Genomic DNA, 20,411 nt, shown 5'->3' with positions numbered 1-20,411 from the left:
TCGCAACAGGTGCTTCGTGGACCAAGTGATCCAATGTGAATTCACAGACCTTTAACGGCTATCAGCTGTGTGCGGACGACCAAATGTGGATTGAGAAGTCGACTATTTGAGTGACTAGACTTGGGAGCGTGCTTTATTAAATAGATTTGCATGGCGGTCCAAGATACTGGTGCTCTCAGCAGTGGACAAACGATGGCGCCGCAGAGCATTCCTGATGTGTTTTCTTTGCATACTGCTGGCAGGGTCGTCGCCGATCGCTGGCTTCTAGACGATGCCCTTCAATGCAGAGGACGGTAGAGCTGAAAATGTGCAACACGATTCAGCCAGGGAACTGATGGTTACATTGCACCTGAGTTTGCCTCTTCATAATCACTATGGCATGCTAGGTCTCGTGCGCGATTGAGAAAGGTCCGTTGTCCAGGAGCTGTTTACGTGTTCCTGGAGACAATTTGAGCGCTCCCGGGACGCAGCTTGATCCTAGGAACACTAGTAACGACTCCAGGATCCCTAATCAGGCTTCTAGGACCTACACGACCGCATCCCATCGTGCTGATGCTTCATTGTCCCTGCCGACCATTGGCGGCGTCAGTCACCCTTGCGTCAGAGCTGAGGGATGAGGATGCTCAGGGAGCATCATATAAAAGTGCTTTTCTACCCCAAGCATCCTCTACATCAGCTCTTGTTCATCGCCTCTCGATCTCTTCACATTATGGTGCGTGCATGAATCTCCCACTGATGTGTTAGGCTTGGATACTAATCTACATTGATAGCCACGTATTCGAGGCTTGCCCAATAAAATATTGCTCATGATTGCCGCGTATCTAGACGAGCAAGCAATCACCGCTTTGAGAGCATCATGCAACAACTTACACAATAGACTGCAACGAACCTTCCTCGAGTTTAACATCCAACATCAGAACAGCAATCTGTTGCATCTGGCAGCCGAAACCAACAATCGGTCTCTGGCAAAGGCTATGCTGAGATGTCACGCCGACGTCAATGCTTTTTTCCGCGGGAAAACCCCAATTATGAGAGCATTGAAGTCCGGTGCTACCGATGTGCTGAGGGTCTTGTTGAAAACGCCAGGAGTAGACATCAACCTCCAGAATACAGCTCTGGAAAGCGCTTTGTGGTATGCCATCAAGTACAGCACCTGCCGGGCGGTCACAGAAATGGCACATGCCCATCGAAATTTGAATCTGATTTGAAACACGAAGAAGATCAAACCGCGCTTCACAAAGCAGTCTGGGCCGGGAGAATTGGCCTCGTGCAAATCTTGCTCTTTCTAGGCAGTGATCTGGAATCCAAAGATAACCATGGTCACTCGCCTTGGGACTGGGCATGCCGCAGTAACCGGCCTTCCATGATGAGAACGCTCCAGAGGGGACCTGACTCCCGCTTTCCGATCGACTTCGATCTCGCCTATCACGATGAGCTGCCTCTTCATCAATCAGTGTCTCACGGGTCCATGGATGCTATACGGCTGCTGCTGAAGCAGAAAGGCAGCAACCTGGAAGCTTACGATCGACATGGTAACACCCCGCTGCATCTGGCGGTTCGCAGTGAGAGCCGAGAAGTGATGGATCTGTTGCTGAGGCACCCACGAGCCAGAGTGAATCGCAAGGACAGAGAGGGTAACAGATTTGGTGTATTCCAAACAGGCCCACAGTGAAGCTAGAGACCGGTCACATTAGTGGCCGCGGGGAACCTCTGGAAAAGATGTAAACATGTTGAAGTGGAGAGATGGGACTGTTCACTTGGACTGTTTTTGTCTTCGCACCCAGAAAAACATAATGACTTCGAATTTGCTCATCTCACCAGGGATTTTTGTTTTGGCCATCAACAAATGATTCTTCAACTGTTCTCAGGTCAACCCAATACTATTGAAATTGCTCACGCTGGGTGGTCGCCTCGCACGCTCGTTCCTTCCACTTTGACCTCACCCTTCGTATAAATAGTCCCGCAGTGGCTCAATACTTTGAGTAGCTCAATAATTTTCATCCAGCCCCAAACCCAATGGATCACCCACCTTCTCTTTCTCCATCTCGACCCGCCAAAAGGCAGCGCCGGCTGTCCGAGCTGCCAATAGATGACGTTCAAGTCAAAGATTGCCAGCTAGAGGCAGGTCACGCTAAGGCAGATCACGCAACAATTGCTCTGAAGGTTAGTTCTGCCCAGCAGCTGGTGAACATTACTAAACATACACTCACAGGATCACATCCCCCCGGCTGGTCCACTCACAACGCAGCTGATGCAGATCCTCAATAGCCAGACGGACCTTGCCATGCCCATCATCAGACTGCTCGATTTTTACTTTCGTCTCTGGGACAGCTATGTCGTGAAATCGGCCGACAAGATTCACCTGGATGAAGAACAGCAGGAACTTCAGGAATCCAATGAGTGGTTGGAGGTCGAAAACGATCTCCTCGTTCAGCGCTGCAATGAGCAAGCCTTATTGATGTGGAGCCGCGAGCGGGTGCTTCGTGAACTTCACACCGGCATCGCTGCAGTCCTGAAAGCGAGTGGTGAAACGGTCTTTCCGACCGATATGCCTTTAGCAAGATCGAATAATTGATATGAGTTGCATAGACCAAGGAGTGTGTTGTCTGTAGTCAATGCTAGACGACTCATACTTTGAATGCTTTGATCAATGTCACCGGTAGTGAGATATGTTTATGTGCTGTTGAACTCGATGAAAAAGCCATTTCCGACCAACATTGTTGCTAGCCTTTGAAAAATCAAAATTTTCCATCACCCTTGCTGCCATGGATCAAATATTTAAGTCTTGAAATTGTCATCTGATTTTGTTTGTTCAAAACACCGTATACCATAAGTCAACAAGATCGATCTTCCCTTACCTGGACCCCCGTGGCGCAAGACTACAATATGACCGCTCTAGTTCATGACGGTAAGAGGCCTACGAGAACTTCTGATAAAGACATGCTCACCATATCACAGAATCCGACTTTGACCTCGATCTCCACGCAATCTGGCGAGAGTCTTCTGGTATACCGACACCGCCTCCCTGTCTTGCCACTGACCATGGGTACCATGACTTCGACCATCTCCGCCAGTTTGTCAGAAATGACGCTCCACCGCCTCTGTTGGTCGAATGCTGCTTTCACCTTGGACTCGACCATGCGCCTGGCTTCAACTGGACTGGTCCCGACCCTCTTGCACTCTCAACCCAACCCGAAGATATTTTTCTCCACTTGTCGGCGTTCTGTCTCTGCGAGCAGATACATTGGGTGGAATTCCGACTGAAGCGTCTTGATCAAGTCACTGGAGAGATGATTGGCGAGCATATGTTTTTTTTACCCCGGATGGAAACGGTCATGGGCAATCTACGCCAAGTGCGTGGACAAATGCTTGATATCATCGCGAAAACCCCCGCGGGATCGAGGGATTCCCGTTTCCGACTGTCTCTGTGGCCACGCATGGAGCCCCTGCCGTACGCCAGTCACTCGGTCCTTTCCTCTTCAGCTACACTGCCCACGATGCCAAACCTAGACCCGTCGCTTTTTGTACATAACTTGGTGGGGAACTATTCTTCAAACTAGAGCAATGCGTGAATGAAAGTCTTGAGAATCAATAACAGCTCTTCTGATCTACATTTTTGGAAAACGAGCGGTTCATCAAATAAATACCTACACACCAGGTTTCAATCGACACATTCACAAAAAGTCCAAAACTGTACTAAGCAAATGACTCTTTTCACTCGCTGCTGTTGACATCCACCAAATCCGCCAGATCGCCTCTTGGAATCTGACTCCATTGAATGAGCATGCCAGTCATTTGTTCTTGAGACGATCTCAGAGCCTGGTCAAACAAGCGCAGTCGAGCTACTTGCTGATCGTGGCGAGCTTGGAGGTTGTCCCTCTCATTGCTCAGTTGCACACCAGCCTGCTTCAGGCGGAGATTGGCGTCGATCGTTTTATCGCACTCGCGGTGCTTCGCCACACACGACTCCCACAGGCGACGGTAGATTCCGACCAGTCGAGAGGCCTGAAAGGCGAGCTTCGGGTCGTCACGCTCGAGATCTGCCAGAGTCTCTAACACCGTTTGGAAAGGCCCCGTAAGCAAGGCATCTTTCAGAGTTTCTTCCTGCTGTCAGTAGTTGTCAGTCATAGAATTGATCACTTGTCCTTCTGATTGACTTACCAGCGGTGGTTTGGGGCTGAGCTTTTCCTGGGAAGTATCTTCCTCGCTTTGGGGAGGGACTCCATTCGGCTGAGAGTCTTGCGCCTTGCCCTGGTCTTGCATAGGTTCAGTGGCCTCCATTGTGTTCGACATCTTGTAATAACAACAGTAGAAGACACCATCATTTTGCAGAATGGGCTTTTTTTATAATTTACTTGGCGAATCAGGCTTGCAACTACCATTGTCACTGGTGTTGAACAAGCTCACTGTCTCGACGCCTTTGGCCTCTCACCTGAGATGCTGACCTTTTCGTCACAACCATCATGACTATAAACGGGGAAAATTGAATGAGATTGGAGATCAAGTCATGTTGAGAAATGATCGAAGAAGAATATTCTCAAACGTTGAGTCCGACACGCTCACCGTTGACCGACGCTTCCTTCTCAGTCAATTCAGATTGAAGTGATGGAATTATCTTTGGGAGAGAGCAGCCTTCAAGTGAATTTCTTTTGCTTCAATCTCAACGGTGAAGAAGCGATTTTTCTGGTTGGCCGACCATCATGAATCAGTCCTCAGAATGTGCAATATTCGTCTCAGAAAGTAGTGGTGGTTAGCTCGCTGGAAGAATCCCATCTTTGTGCCTCTTTTTTTCTCTTTTGTTCTTTTTCTTCCTTGTAAGATAATTTCAGGTCATTCTGAGACTCAAAAAATGTTCGGGGCAATATTAGCTCCCTTTCCGAGGCGTAGAATATGCGAGTTTCAAAGAGATCTGCACATATTTGAACTTGCATCCCTGAGTCTCGTTCGAAAAGAAGATTCTCTAGAAAGATCTATGAGCCTCGATCCACACAGCCTTTGATCCTCCAATCTATCTGTTAGAGATGATGCTACAACACGCTCCACAGTCAATGAGCTGCAATCAGTCAGCTGCATCCTCAGAGATGGGCGCATCCGGAGACGGTGCTTTGTTCTCAAGTGACATAGATGTGCTCCACGGCAGCCAGGATGCACGCTCTTCAATATGTGCGGATTGTGCTGAATCTCCAGGCACAGGTCATCTGCAGAATGATTGGGTCGGGAATGCAACCAACACTCAGATTCTCATAGATCCAATGTTGAACACGACCAGCGGGATTCAAAGCCATTCTTGCCAATCGTCGACTTGCACTATTATCCAAAGTCTGAACGCCTCCCAGTGTCGGGGCGTCGGCCTTTGGTTTCCGTGCGCCTTAGGTGCAGAGCTTCTGAAAGTGTTGTAGTTCAGGGGTATATAGTGTAATATTTATTCAGAGGGAAACATGAGGCTATATATACAACGAGAAGATCAAGTTGATTTCCAATCAACTTGGTTCTTCGTATACATACTTCGGGATTAATTCCGATGGTTCGGCTTGGTTCCTGACTGCACCAGCCTCATATCACAACATTCCCCCTCAGTATCGTATTGCTGGCAATGACGATACTGGATTTAAGCTGAGCAGGCAGGCCTCGGTAAAACCACTCAAAAAACCTCCATGGGAAAAGAAAGTGGAAAGAGCGCCTGTGCTGTCATGCATGTTGCTTTGGAGTCTCTGAGGCGTCGACTCCTAGGAGACTACAAAACTTGGCAAAGGCCGTAGGTCCCAATGGCTTGGTGAGACCATCTGTGGCCTGTTCCTCAGTCGGAACATATTGAAGCCCAATCTCGCCTGTATCCAGCACGGCTCGCTGATAGTGGAATTTCACATTGAAGTGCTTCGTCCGCTTATGGAACTCGGGATTGCGAGATAATGCGATGGCGGATTGGTTGTCAGCCATGATGTTGGTGACTGTAGACCGATACAGCTGCGTTTCGGCCAGAAAGGTGCGGAGCCACTGCAGATGCAGAATGGCATTGTACTGTCCGATGTATTCCGCGTGTGTCGTAGACGTGGCCACTTCCCCCTGTCTCTTGGACGACCAGGAAACTGGCGCACCTGCAAGTTGGAACACATAGCCAGATGTTGAGTATGCACCGTCAGTGACGACGGAGCCCCCAAAGTCGGCGTCCGTGTACCCGATCAACTGCCCACTGCGGTAGGTAATGCGATGAGAGTGCGTGGCTTTGATGTAGCGAAGCAACCGCTGCAGAGCGACTTGGTGGTGCGATTGTGGCTGAGACGTGAAGCGACTCAACATGCCCAGCGCAAATGCAATATCCGGTCGCGTGCCCACCATCAGATACATCAACGATCCGATGGCAGTCGCATAACGAGCTTTTGCTTCTTCGTCCGGAGGTGCCTCGTCTAGACGATGATTCAGGATTTGCTTGGGATTCATCGGCGTAGACTTCGGCTGACAAGCCTCCATGCCAAAGTCGGAGAGCACCTTCTGGATGTACTGGCGTTGGTGAATGGAAACGGACCCATCAACGTGGTAGTCGAACTGGATCCCGAGGAACGAACGCGGGATGCCCAGATCGTTCAGTCGGAACTCTGTTTGCAAGGCCCGTTGCACTTGTTCGATTTCGTGCGTGTTTGCCGCAGCAACAAGAAAGTCATCGACATAAACACAAACGACGCAATCCGGTTTGTAGAACACACAATTGTCCGATTGGGCCATGGTGAAGCCATGAGAAGCCAGGACGCGGTGGACGCATTGGTACCAAATGCGCGGAGCCTGCTTCAGTCCGTATAGTGAGCGGCGTAGTCGGCATACGTATCCTCGCTCTTCGAAGCCTTCAGGTAACTCCATATAGATAGACGAATCGACGTCTCCATGGAGAAATGCGGTGACCGCATCGAATTGGTGGAGTTTCCACCCGCGCAACACGGCGCTGGCGACAATGCAGCGGACGGAGTCCATTCGCGACACAGCAGCAAACGTTTCGTGATAGTCGATGCCATGTTTCTGCCGGTAGCCTTTGATAACCAGTCGCGCTTTTCGCGTTCCGTTGGCTTTGGTCTTGAAGACCCATTTGCAGCCAATCACATGATCTCCGGCTGGTACGTCCTCCCGCCGAACCTTTTCCCATGTTCCGTGTTCGAGAAGAGACGCATATTCTTTCTGGATAGCGGCCCACCAGTCCAGCTGGTCTGGGCCTGACACAGCTTCGCGAAAGGTCGCCGGGTCGACTTGTCTGGCCGGTGCGGTATTCAATGCGCCTGCCGAGTACACCTTGCCAAGTGACTCTAGGAGACGCCGTGACGGTCTTCGTCTGCGACCATAGATCGAATACCCCAGATCCGATGTCAAGTCGGTTTCTTGTTGGCTTGGATTAACCACTGGAGGTGTCTCCTCTTCACGCTCAGATGGCATATTCTCTCGCGCATTCGACAAAGGTAAGGGCGACGTAGGTGGTGTCGGCAGCCCGCTGACTGAACCTGGCATTGATGGAAAGACAGGTGATGGAGGAGCGTTGTCCGGGAGGTCGTTGCCTGTTTCCCCCTCGATGAGTGGCGCCACTGGGGTCCTCTCATCGAAATCGACATCACGGGAAAAGACTGTCTTTCCTGAATGGATTTCATAGAGCTTATACTGATTCGGTTCACAATAGCCTAGCAGTCGACACTCGGATGATCTCGGTCCGAGTTTGGCTCGATGCTCCTTAGGAATCAAGACCCATGCACGGGAGCCGATCCGTCGCAGATGCAAGAGCGAGGGCGGCTTCCCATATAGAACTTCAAACGGTGTCTTCTTCTGTAGAATTGATGCTGGCGCACGCAGCTTCAGATAGACGACCGTGTCCAAGAGCTCGACCCACCACGAAGGAGAAAGGTTCGCATCAGACAGGAGCGTGTTGATCCGCTCCCGGATAGTACGATTGGTGCGTTCAGCCAGCCCATTCTGCCCTTTGCAGTATGGCGGCGACGTGTCGAACTCAACTCCCTGGGATTCGAGGTGCGTTCCAACTGGCAGATATTCTCTCCCGTTATCGGTGAGAAATCTTCTGATCTGGGCCCCGAACTGTCGGTGCACCCAGGCCTCAAAATGTCGGAACTTCTGGAGCGCTTCATGCTTCCATCTCATGGCATAGGCCCACGAGCCACGAGAATAATCGTCAGTAAAGGTGATCACGTACCTGGAGCCATCTTTGGCAATCGGCATCTCCATGATGTCCGAATGGATCAATTCGAAAATTCTCGTCGAATGCAGACGTGGCCGTCTTGCGCGGGAGTTCCTCTTCTGATGCTGCTTACCGGACATGCACGCCGGACACTGCGGCGTTGCCAGCAGCTGCGCCTGCGTCAGCGGTCGGTACGGAGTGCCGGTCTGCCGGAGGACCACCCTCAAGTCGCCCCGGTTCAGATGTCCCATCCGAGCGTGCCACAACGCTTCGGAGGCCTGGTCCACTCCTGTGCACACATCTTCTTCGAGTATCATAGCTTCACCACCGAGTTCAGAGGTTGACGCTGTACATTCTACGCCACTTGACTCCCGAGGATCGTCGACGTCCATGGCCACCGCCTGCGGTTCCAGGGAATCTGCATGGTCATGGGTCGTCGGCGCCCTCGCCAGTTGGACTCGCTCTCGAGATCTCTTGCTCACATGGCACCGCAGGATCAACAGATCCTCCTCCGCATGGTAGGCGGTCCCCACGGTTCGTCCTCGGCGTTGCACAAAGACGTTCTGCGGGTGCGCCACCACCGAGTAGCGGTCTCGCAACAGCTTCGGCACGCTGATCAGGTTCATCCCGACGCGCGGCGCGAAGTACACGTTCTTCAACACCAAGGGTTGGTTGAACTTCCCCCGGAGGGTGAGCTTCACCGTACCAATCCCTTCGGCTTCCACTGGATCGCCCGCCGTGTCCAACATCTCGCGGTGGGGCCGCAGACTGCTGAAGCAGCTCCGGTCCCAGCAGATGTGGCTGGTGGCGGCCGAGTCCAGGATCCACCGGGGTTGCGGTGCGTGGGTATAAAGGGTCGTCACCCTCGCCCTCACGATATTGATCCTCGGTCTCTTGGAAGTCGGCGGGCCCTGCCGATCTTCCATCTGGCTGGATGGTATCATTTGCAAATTATTCCTTGGTGAGCCGGAAACACTCCTCTCAGCCTTCGGGGCATGGTCCCTGGACGGCTGAGCTTCTCGCTGTTTCTTCCAGCACTGCGCGACCACATGGCCGCGCTTCTTGCAATAGTTGCATTTCTTGGCAGTCTGCTGCACCGTATTGACGGACGGGCCAGACATTGCCTGCAAGGGGGTTGGAGCTTCTTTTCTCCGAACCGTCTGCTCAGCATTAGACAGACGGTTTCCGATCGTGGTCGGATTCACCGGATCCTTGTCATTTTGAATGGCATCCACCACTAGAATGTATTCCGGTCCGATCTGCGTCAGTAAGATCGCAATGTGCGTTCGATCGCCAATGGATCCGGGCACGATAGCATTCAATCGATGTACGAGCAACCGTACCCGATCGACAAATTCGCGGGCACTACCGCAGCGCTCGCCAGTGGTTTCACGAAGCTGCGCAAATAACTCACAGAACGTGGCGAGCTCCATTCGCCGGTACCGTTCTTCAAGTTCATTCCAGAGGTCGCGAGACGTCTCAAGTCCCGCGACATGAATGCTAATGTGGGGGGACAGATACCGGAAAATGGTGTGGTAGGCCTCAGCTTCGCGGCGCGACCATTCACGGTGGCGCTCGAACGCCTGGACCTCCACTTCGAGGCGCGCCTCAATGGCGCGCTGTCTCACCGCCCCCGCGAGGTGCGGTTCCACCAAGGGGTGGATGTCTGCCGTAATAGGCTTGGCGTACTTGAATAAGCAATCAGGACGCTGGAGGTCGCCCGACACGACATCCCAGACCTGCCTGGCTTTTAAATAGGAGGTCATGAGACGTTTCCAGGTTGCGTATTTATCGCTTCCTGTCAGAGGCTCGATGGCTGTGACGGCTCGGTCCGGAGAGTCATGGACCAGAGCAGACATAGTGATGATTGCGAAAGCGGGATAGATATATAATCAAGATGGTTAACGTTAAGATAATTCTCAGATGAGTAGAGATGGCACCCGAGAGTTTGCTCCCGGGCTCATAACCTGTTGTAGTTCAGGGGTATATCTTGTAATATTTATTCAGAGGGAAACATGAGGCTATATATACAACGAGAAGATCAAGTTGATTTCCAATCAACTTGGTTCTTCGTATACATACTTCGGGATTAATTCCGATGGTTCGGCTTGGTTCCTGACTGCACCAGCCTCATATCACAACAGATCCGATGACATTCATAGCGAGTTTGATAGTACATAGACATTCTTGAAATCGGTACAGTAATTTGGCGAGGAATGCAGTTCAGTCAAGTATACTGTACCGCTCCCCATCATTCATATGTTACAAAACTCCCGAGGCCTCTCAACATTGGTCCTTCCCACCAGCGCCGATTTTTTGAATGGGCGGCCACTGAGACGACTTTGCCGCTTTTTATGCCGCTTTTTATGCCGCTCTTGAAACCGCTCTTGGGACCGCTCTTGGGACCGCTCCCCTGTTTGTAAGAACCGGGGACCGCCTACAAGACCGCCTCGATGGCCGCTTCGGGGACCGCTTTGATCTTGCCGCCTGGAAGACCGCCCTCAAAGCCGCCATACAGACCGCTTTCCATAGTCACTTCTCTATGTTACATTACGACTGCGTTACATTACTCTGTGTAAAGTACAGGAAACTCTCTTACAGACTTCAAAGCTTCGATTTTAGCTACTTTTTATGGGCATCAAGCACCTAGAAATTCCACAAAGTTAGATTGCTGGTTGTCATCTACATCTGCAAACGCTACCTGTATCTTTCACATGAAGTCGTACCCGTAGATAATAGCTATTTACAACCAAACCAAATCAAGTCTCATACAGCATTATTGGATTTCATGTGACCTCCTGGAACATACATGTTTCGGCCCTTTCCAGTCCTTTCACCTTAATTCTGACTTCACTGAGAAAATGTCTCTTGGCTTCCCTGTCGTTTCCGGAGGGGATCCCCAGAAACGGCAAAGCAGCGTTGAGAGCTTGCGGCACAGAACGCTTCTATAATACTTGTGTATTCCCTAACAATGGACTTTTGTAAGCTAGCTTTGCCCAAGGCATTTGAGTAACCCTCAACAGCGTATGGTTGAGACTTTGAAAAATATAATGCACGCTCCTGTTCGCTTTTTTGGATCGGCAAAAGAAAGGCAATCCATCCAGTCTTTTCAAAGTGACCAGCTCTCTAAAGTAGCAGTCATGATTTATGCTTGGTTTTTTTTTTGTTTCATGCAAATGGTGAGCTGGATACTTACAGCTGAATCAGAAGTCATATTCAAAAAAAAAAATTCATGTTCAATGGCTGAGAATGTGTCTTTGAATTGTGACGCCCTGTATCAACTCAAAACCTCTTTTATCGTGATAGGCTTGCTCATCAACGATCGACCAACAAGATTACTCGATTCAACAGTCAATATTTTGGTCTCTCAATCAATGCTGATCTCAAATAAACAGTCGTCAGCGGTTTCAAGTCGTAGTGAATGAAAACAAGAGCCTCGAGCAACAAATTTTGAATCGCATCAACTTTCATTCACGATTTCTCATACATAAATGGTGTGATGTCTTGCGGCATATCTACTATTTTCAATTAATCGCTACCGCTAAGCTCTTATACATTTTCATGAGATATTATCCATCACGTGGCATTCGAAGATCCTTCGACCATAACAAACGACGTCTCGACTATCTACCCTTACAATGCGCATAGAATACTGTCTTCTGCTAGAGACGCTCGTCTCACGGGTAGTCAGCGGACATCTGATCATGATGTCGCCTGAGCCGTACAGTTACAGCAATAAAATCCTCAACAACTCGCCTCTTGCTTCAAACGGCAGTGATTTTCCCTGTAAATTACGAGATGATGCATTTGTGGCCCCTGCGAAAGAGACTGTTTACGAGGTCGGTGTTTCAAACATAATGAGGTTCATGGGAAGTGCAACTCATGGGGGCGGATCATGCCAGTTGAGCCTCACTGAAGACCTCGCGCCATCCAAAGAAAGCATATGGAAGGTCATCAAGTCTTATGAAGGCGGCTGTCCTGCAAATGTAGAAGGACTTCTAAGCGGAGACGCCAGTTCCGACAATGACATTCGACTCGATTTCGCGATTCCTGAAAACATTGCCTCCGGAAAATATACCTTGGCCTGGACATGGTTCAATCGTATTGGAGATCGTGAGATGTACATGAACTGTGCACCAATCACCGTCGACAACCCTTCATTGACTTCATACAACCAGAGCATACAGAACCAAGCGCAGGATTTTCCACCTATGTTCATCGCAAACATAAATGGCTGTATGACTCCTGAAAATTTGGATATCCGATTCCCTCAGCCCGGGAGAATTGTTGAACGCAATGGTCTGGCGCGTAATATTCTTCCCGACGGTCAATCAGTATGCACCGGAAGTCCTGAATTTGGTGATTCGGCAGCTATGAACCCGATCGTTCCTGATCTTCAAAATGGCAATCTTGGGAAGGCTTTTACATACTTCCCGCTCACTTCTTCCGTTAAAATTCAGCCGTCACCTTGCTCCTGTCGTGCTTCCCACCGCAATGCAAGCCATCAATGATACCTATCTTTGGCAATTGCGGCACAGTCAGACCGTATAAGGTGGTGTCACATGGAGGTCATCGACTGAGCAGAGCATCGCTGGATCTTCGTGTTGGAATGTTCGTGAATGTTCGGTGAATCACCGTCTTTTTGCGATTCTTTGAAGTGTCAAATTTTGTGTCCGATATTCTGCTGCATTACAACTGCCTTTTGGCAATGGTAATTTGGTGACAAGAATTCATTTAAAAAGATGCAACAGATTTAGTAGAATAAACCAGCCACAAAAGAGTCCATGCACTCTGCGAAACCTAAGATGAAGATAGAAGAGCTGAAGTGCTTACATCAAAAGGTCAAGATTGGATTGATATTGAAAGCCATTTGCAAACTAAAACAGACAGGATTCGTCAGAATGACTAGTCTATCTTCGAAACTTCACAATAGGGCCAAATGCTCGTCAAATGTTCTTGCAAATAAAAAGTAATGTGTAGCGTTCAGACTTGTATGAACACGATGACGCGTTGATTAGATGTGCTCTATGATTGAGCTTGTCTTACGACTAGAAAAATTAATACCCCAGACTTCGTTTCCACTAACAGTGACTTCTCAAGTGTCGTGGCGTACCAATTACAGTTTCAGACTTTTGTGTAGACTAGGGACTGAGAGTTGGACTTTTACGTCAATTGTCGGAAGTTTGATCCTCTCGTGCTACTTAGAAACCGAAACAGAACCGGAAACTTTTCAATAATTGTATTATGATTGCAATGCACGCAGCTTGTCGCTAGAGAAATCGAAAGGCAGATGGACCAACTACGATAGGCATTGCCGTCCTTACTTAGCAACCATACATGCTCCTCATCTTTTGCATGCAACAATCTGCCTTTCATCGACATGTTGACTGGGTTGAATTGGAAATGATATTCTCATTCGCGATGAGAATGGGGTTCGATTCGATGATGCACGATTTTATTCGTCAAATTGACAAGCAACTTCAACTCTTCTGGGTGTAGCTTTTGCTGAAAGAGGGTTGTCTGGGACATCAGCCTTGATACGCTGAAGAAAGGGGGGGGGGAACTCACCTGCAATATCTTTTTCAAAGAGCATGTTTCAAGCTGTTCAGGTAGATTTTCAATCTCGACAGGCCACTCATGCGTCGGATGGCATTTTCCCATCAGCTTGATTACAATATCCGCTAAAGCGGACTGCTTCATTGTCGCAGCATTCATTTCTGGAGCATCTATCTCGCAGCTGTCTTCGACACCAACTGGTAAAATAAACGATTAGCTTAAAGACTGAAGCCTGGGGTCAATCTGGTATGCGTACCTATCTTGACCATGCCCGACTGAGTGAAATAAATGGTATTCATTGTCAAAGTGGCGAGCACCCTCCCGCGTTCAGCCAAATATTGGATTCCTTCGAGTATCTATTCATAATCAGCGATCGCTATGGCTGTGATACAACATGTTATCTCCACTTACTGGCTTGACAATTGCAACGATCTCACTCGCTGTGATCACGAGCATCGATGCCAGAATATAAGCGACGGACAGTTCCACATGCTCCCAGACCAAAAACACCGAATCACCATGATAATAGCATCCAATTAAGGACCGAAAAACGGGGTGAGAGATGCGTTTCAGCGTCCGTTGTAATCCAAGGTCGGAGAATGCTTGCAGCTCCACTTTCCGAATTTGGACAAGTCTGCCTTTGTGTTCCTTGTATCGAGCCAGCACATATGGATGATCCAATTTGATAGTTGCAATGGGCTCAAACATTCTCCATGGATCTTCATGCAAGGCTCCCGAACTCGAGCGACAATTATCGGTATCAAGCGTTACAGTCTTCTCCTTGGTTCTCAAAGGTTTCGGGAAAGCTTGATTCACCGTACATGTCTCAGAGACAGTTGTACAAGTCTTTGAATCAGCTTGAAGGGGCGGTGCCTCACTAACCCATATGGTAGGGGGTCTGCGGTTCTGCTTACTGGCGCTCATATTTCCAGGCGTGCACTTCCAATGAATTAAACTTGGAACATCAGGTCATCTGGGTGAAGAAAAGCTTCTATCGATGAGGGAAGTGAACTTCTTATACACAAGTGCAGAGACGAAGACTTGACATCCGTCTTCGTTTATCAACTCCATCTCTGCCGTAAATTTTTTTGCGTAGATTTTTTGAGGCAGCATGCGCGGTTCAACCTCAACGTCAATTTGACCTCAACACAAAGTTAATTTCAGCAAAGAGCTTCAACGTCAACACCTAGACCTGGGTCGCTAGTCATATCACACTTTTTCTCACCAAAAGTCAGCTTTGCGTAAATAGGTGAGAATGTTTGTACTACGTTGACAGCGTTGCAAAATGGCGAATCTGTTTTTTGGCACACAGCGTCAGATAAAAGCGGCAACACCCAGAAGTTTTACCTCTGAATTTGCACGTTTCTCTTTGGCATCTTTGTTGCTTATTTTTGGGTCATTGGCAGCGCAATTTCGGCATGAATTTATTCATTTCTCCCCGCAGCACTCTTTTTACGATTTTGATATGTACCACAGCTTGCTTGGGAGCACATCTACAAGCAGACAATCCTGTGGTTGATTTAGGGTACGCACAATATCAAGGATATTACAACAGCACGTCGAGACTGAATGTTTTTTGGGGGTAGGTGGCTGATTACGCTTATCTCAAGAATTCCACAGAACACTGACCCATCCCTGCTTGTTGCCAGAATTCGATATGCGACCCCTCCGGTAGGACGAATGCGATGGCAAGCTCCGCAGCCTCCTGTTATCAACCGGACCACTATCATTCGTGCAACTCATCAGCCGCCACTCTGTCCTCAATCAGGCGCCGCTCAGCTTCCTAAAGTCTATGGATTTAATTCCGACTTAGGTGACGAGGATTGCTTATACCTGAACGTCTTCGCGTCACCAAGTGCGCGGGATCTCCCCGTTCTTGTCTGGATTCGTAAGTTAATTCCCCTCCCCATATTCATCGTGATTATAACATCCAACCCAACCGGACTAAAATGTGAAACAGATGGTGGGGGCTATGGTCTATCTGGGGCGGTTCACGACCCAAGTGGATGGATCAACACTAATGACGATGGATTTATTTCAGTCATGATTCAATATCGGTTGGGCGCATTTGGTTTCCTTTCTTCTGCAGATGTGGCAGAATACGGTCAAACAAACGTTGGCCTACTGGACATGCGTCTCGCTCTTGAATGGGTGCAGGCACACATCTCTCAATTTGGTGGAGATCCACTTCGGGTCACGATAGGCGGCGAGTCAGCTGGGGCAGGCGCAGCAATTCTCCAAGCAATGACTTATGGTGGCCGAGAAGACCATTTATTCAACAATGTCAGTGGTATCTTGAGCTACATCTCACATCGACCAACTAATTCTGACTTAATAAGATCATCGCATCAAGCCCCTACATTGCGACTCAGTATCGGTATGACGACGAAGTGCCGACAAAATATTATCGAGCATTTGCAAGACGAGCAGGCTGCCTTGCTGGCGACAAAAGAGCTGACGCGCAGACATTTGCGTGCTTGAGGAACGCCGACACCAACACCTTACAAAATGCCAGCGGGGCTGTCTCGGCCTCGGGGGCCTGGGGGAACCTTTGCTTTCTTGCCTGTTATTGATGGACATTTCATTCGAGACCTTCCATCAAAGCAGCTTCTCGAAAAGCAAGTCAGCGGCAAACGCGTTCTGTCCGGTGTAAGTCACTACTCATGTCGTGTAGGGAGAGCCTCAAGCAATTTATAAGTTGCTGACTTCTCGCAGAATAATGCCAATGACGGTATTCCCCTGAGTCTTCCGTATGTGGAGACCACTGCGGATTTCAAGGCCTATGTGAAAGACACGTTTCCGCGTTTCATTGCCTCAGACGTAACTCATTTATTGAAGATTTATGGGTTCGCATCGTCCTCTTCCGATCCGTTTGGTCCTTTCTACGACACTCTTGGCGACCGTGGGCTCACCGCGGTGAATCAGTCCGAGTTTGCGACCGGCTACCAGCAGACGGTGTTCAACATTTTTGCTGAAACATCCTTTGTCTGTCCTTCTTACTGGTTGGTGGATGCTTTTTCCGGGAATAACGCAAAAGAGAGTTGGAAGTACCAGTACTCGGTCACTCCGGCATATCACGGTGCAGACTTAACAGCTTATTTCTCTGTAGATACAGCAACACCAACAAAAGGCATAAGGCATGCTTTCCAGAAAATGTTGGGAAGCTTCATTATCAAAGACTCTCCAGTGATCTCTATTCAGGACGCCAAGGGCAATGCAAGTGACGCCATCGTGCCTGAAAATACCGATGGACGTATCCTTTGGCCGATGTGGAACTCTTCTTCCCCAATGATGATGGACTTGAATACAACCGGAGGGAGCTTATTGTACAGAAATGTCACTGGACATCTCGCTTATTGGCTTCGTGAAGATCCGGGGGTCGTCAATCACCTCCGCCTAGCCAATGCAAATTTCTGGGAAGGGGGACGGGGTGAACGATGTCGGTTTTGGAGGGAAGTCGGTCCGCGCGTACCTCAGTAAGTAGACCCAAGGAGATGGGCTATAATGAGTAATGTGTGAGGTTCTACAGGATTGAGATAGAAATTCGAACAGTCATGTATTGAGACATATGAGGCATATTTACCTGTTATCAATTAATAACCCGTTACATGAACATTCCGTCAAGCCGGCTGTTTGTGAAATGGCTATGTAAACGAGACAACATATTCTGTGTCTTCTTCAATCCCAGTCAATTATAGCTTCGTGACTCAGCACGCGAAAATGGGATTCTACTAGTACAGTACCTCAGCGAAAGTCAAATGAAAGAATCGCCCGCAGAAGATAGTACCTGGCCTCTGGGGCTAGAGCCCTTGATCCTAGATGAAGCCATAAATTGTCCCAGGAACAAATGACCAGATTCTAGGATAAGACTTTGCTTTTTAACATCGACTTATTTCACGGTTTTAGCTACCAAGTCTTCTCATCATGATAAATTTTTTTAAGGAGCATCAGCGAAGAAATGCGCATGTCAAACTCTGGAAACAAATACTGTGAAGCAACATTCACGATCTGCATTTGTCTGTGCGGCATTTGAACTCAGAAATGCTATGAACAAAAGACGAGTCTATGGACTCTAATTACTCGACTAGGGGTTGATCATTTTGCTAGCATATAAAATGAAACTCCCAAGGCCTTCGTTTCACGTTTCTCAACATAATTACACATCACCCCTCATATCTCGTCCAATACATCTATCTTCACCACCACCATGTCACTCGCTTTATCCTACCCTAACCCTCCACTGGAGCAACAATTCTCAGCCCGATGCGCTCCAAAAGTACCTCTGCACGTGCACGACGGAAATCAGCACGATACATGGAAGACACACGCCCTTGATGCTTGCCGTGCAAGCGGGGGATCACGCGGCAGTGGATCTTCTGTTGGAGTATGATAATCTTCGTGCCTCTCAATGCAATGCTTACGGTCAGACTGCGCTGTCGATGGCTATCACGCAAGGCAGTGTTTCAATCGTACGACAGCTGCTCCGTCAGAAAGATATTGAGTTCTAAAGTCAAGATCAAAAAGTCCAGCAGCCACTCCTGGTGGCTTTGGAATACCAACAGTATGAGATTTTGAAAATCCTCTTGCGTGATCGTCGGGCCAAAATCAACCAGAAGGATCACCGCGGCCAAACCATCCTGCACCTGGCTGTGATCTACGGAGACCTTCATGCTGTTGCAAGCCCTGCGAAAGGGGAGCTGATTGATGTCGATTGTCCCGATCATCTGGGAGAGACGCCCCTCATGTTGGCTGCGAAGCTCCATGCCTGCGATCAGCCCAACAACGTCAAGATCCACAAGTGTCTGCTCTCGCGGTCCAAAGTCAGGGTCGATCGAGATCAAGGGGTCAATCCAATCTTTCGCATGCCGTGAAGACTTTCAATATCGAGCTGATCGAGTAACTCGGCTTCGTTTGAACAAAAAATGTGAGGTGTCGATGGAATCACTGCGTTACCTCGAGTGAGAAAGCAATTTGCGACCGTCAGAACTCGGTTGCCTTAAGCCCGCGTGCCACGATGCAAGTCACATTCCTGCTCCAAACATGTGCGAAGGGCAATTATGAGATAGAGATTTAGGTCAGGCAGGCCATGATACATTAGCAATTGAGAATGTTCTTGAGACATAACTTTATTCCCAGCTATCAGGTGTCTTATCTATGCGCTTGCAGAGAACATATTATGGGCAGCGTATGTACACTAGCTCGCTATCAATATCAAATGAGAAGATAAAGACAAGTTTCTAGAGCTAGTTTGTAAGTCTGGTCAAGGATGAAGTTCCATGGCTCCTGGTCCAGGATGTTACATCGACAGTGGGTCTTGCGCCACATGGCAATTCTAGAAAGTGATCGACGCCTTCCTTGAGAACGGACTGGCGCCTGATTGGTCAGGTGTGTTGGGGTGAGTCATGGTGGACTGCGGACACCTCACCAATCAAGGTTGTTAGAAAGAGCGCAGCGGGTCCGTGGCCGGTAAGTTCGAGCGGTAGGAGCAAGGCCCGCAGATCAGCCAAAGTCTTGCCCGGGTACTTACCAGGGTAAATGGAAAGTTACTCCTGAAGTCTCAAGTTTGCCCTGCCACGCGCGTCGATAACAGAGATGAACAAGACGATACTTTGTAGTATTCGTAGCAATTGATTGACCTTATCCGAAGTTTACCTTCTCATCAGGAGTTTACCAATGGCCAAAGCATTGTCAGGAAGAAAGTGCATATGAGAGGTGGAAAGTGGGACGGCGAGATCGAAATGATCGGCCGGCACCTTAAACCTTAAATAGCACAATAGCACGTGGGTTGGTCTAAGGTCCAGTCCTTCGTGCATCTTGCTGAATACCACTGTTTGGTTTCTCAGAGTCTGGCGAAAACAAGGACAACGTGCGCTGCAGCTGCTCATGATCGATGCGCGACACTAATGGCAATAGTACCCATGACTGCACTTGCATGGCCATTGCGTTTAGCCCTCTTTGAATATTGTATTGTAATACATCTATCGCAACTTGCAATGTAACGCAATTTCATTGCCACAGCGATCGTATCCATGGAATCCATTGCATCAATTCTGGTACCCAGTCGCCAATGTAACCCACCGCAGAAAATGAACAGTCTAGATGATCGGTTTGATGGAACCAAGGGGCGGTCCCCCCTGACAACGCGAGGCCATCCACGGATCCATGGGAGGTGTGTCTCCTGGCCAAAGATTTCGAAGTAACTTTCCAATGCCCTCGCAAATTAGTGGCCGTTCCTATGGATTTGCGCAGGGGGTATCTGTGAAGAGACGTAGCCGATTTGGCATAAAAGGCGCGAGATTTCCGGCCCAAAACAAATCAGGACTTTCCTCCTCACACTCCCGTGTGTCATGGTTCCATCTCTTGTCTGCAGGCTTGAGAGTCTCCGTGGCCACGGCTCCGCAGTACAAGCTCTGCGTTATCAAACATGCTTCGCAGGATAGGTCTGCGTCATCAATATGCCTCGCAGGAGGGCGCTGCGAGAACAAGTCCACCCCGCAGGATAGGTCTGCGTTATCAATATGCCTCGCAGGGGGGTGCTGCGAGATCAAGACTACCCCGCAGGATAGGTCTGCGTTATCAATATGCCTCGCAGGATAGGCTCTGCGTGATCAACTGTTCCTCGCAGGGGGGCGCTGCGTTACCAAGTGAACTCCGCAGGGGGACGCTGTGATGACAATCGAGACCCGCAGGA

General features: G+C 49.1%; 3 protein-coding genes across 3 annotated transcripts; 2 read left to right on the top strand and 1 right to left on the bottom strand.

Moving 5' to 3' along the window:
• Positions 1-11,802: 11,802 nt before the first annotated feature.
• Positions 11,803-12,675, top strand: N7520_008492 (uncharacterized protein; the record flags this gene model as incomplete). The annotated part of the gene is made up of 1 exon (XM_057142426.1): positions 11,803-12,675. One exon carries the CDS (start codon positions 11,803-11,805, stop codon positions 12,673-12,675), a length of 873 nt encoding a protein of 290 aa, XP_056991714.1.
• A 944-nt stretch (positions 12,676-13,619) lies between these two features.
• Positions 13,620-14,428, bottom strand: N7520_008491 (uncharacterized protein; the record flags this gene model as incomplete). Its single annotated transcript, XM_057142425.1, has 4 exons — positions 13,620-13,706; positions 13,733-13,917; positions 13,977-14,076; positions 14,132-14,428. The coding sequence occupies 4 exons, from the start codon at positions 14,426-14,428 to the stop codon at positions 13,620-13,622; spliced, it is 669 nt and encodes a 222-aa protein (XP_056991713.1).
• Positions 14,429-15,400: 972 nt separating this feature from the next.
• Positions 15,401-17,283, top strand: N7520_008490 (Carboxylesterase type B; the record flags this gene model as incomplete). The annotated part of the gene is made up of 6 exons (XM_057142424.1): positions 15,401-15,608; positions 15,681-16,003; positions 16,060-16,285; positions 16,344-16,369; positions 16,436-17,196; positions 17,250-17,283. 6 exons carry the CDS (start codon positions 15,401-15,403, stop codon positions 17,281-17,283), a joined length of 1,578 nt encoding a protein of 525 aa, XP_056991712.1.
• Between the last annotated feature and the right edge of the window lie 3,128 nt (positions 17,284-20,411).

This window comes from Penicillium odoratum (genome assembly GCF_028828045.1).
Source record: "Penicillium odoratum strain IBT 22623 chromosome Unknown utg000006l_segment0_segment0, whole genome shotgun sequence".
Classification (NCBI taxonomy): domain Eukaryota; kingdom Fungi; phylum Ascomycota; class Eurotiomycetes; order Eurotiales; family Aspergillaceae; genus Penicillium; species Penicillium odoratum.
This window is presented reverse-complemented; position numbering and strand designations above follow the sequence as displayed.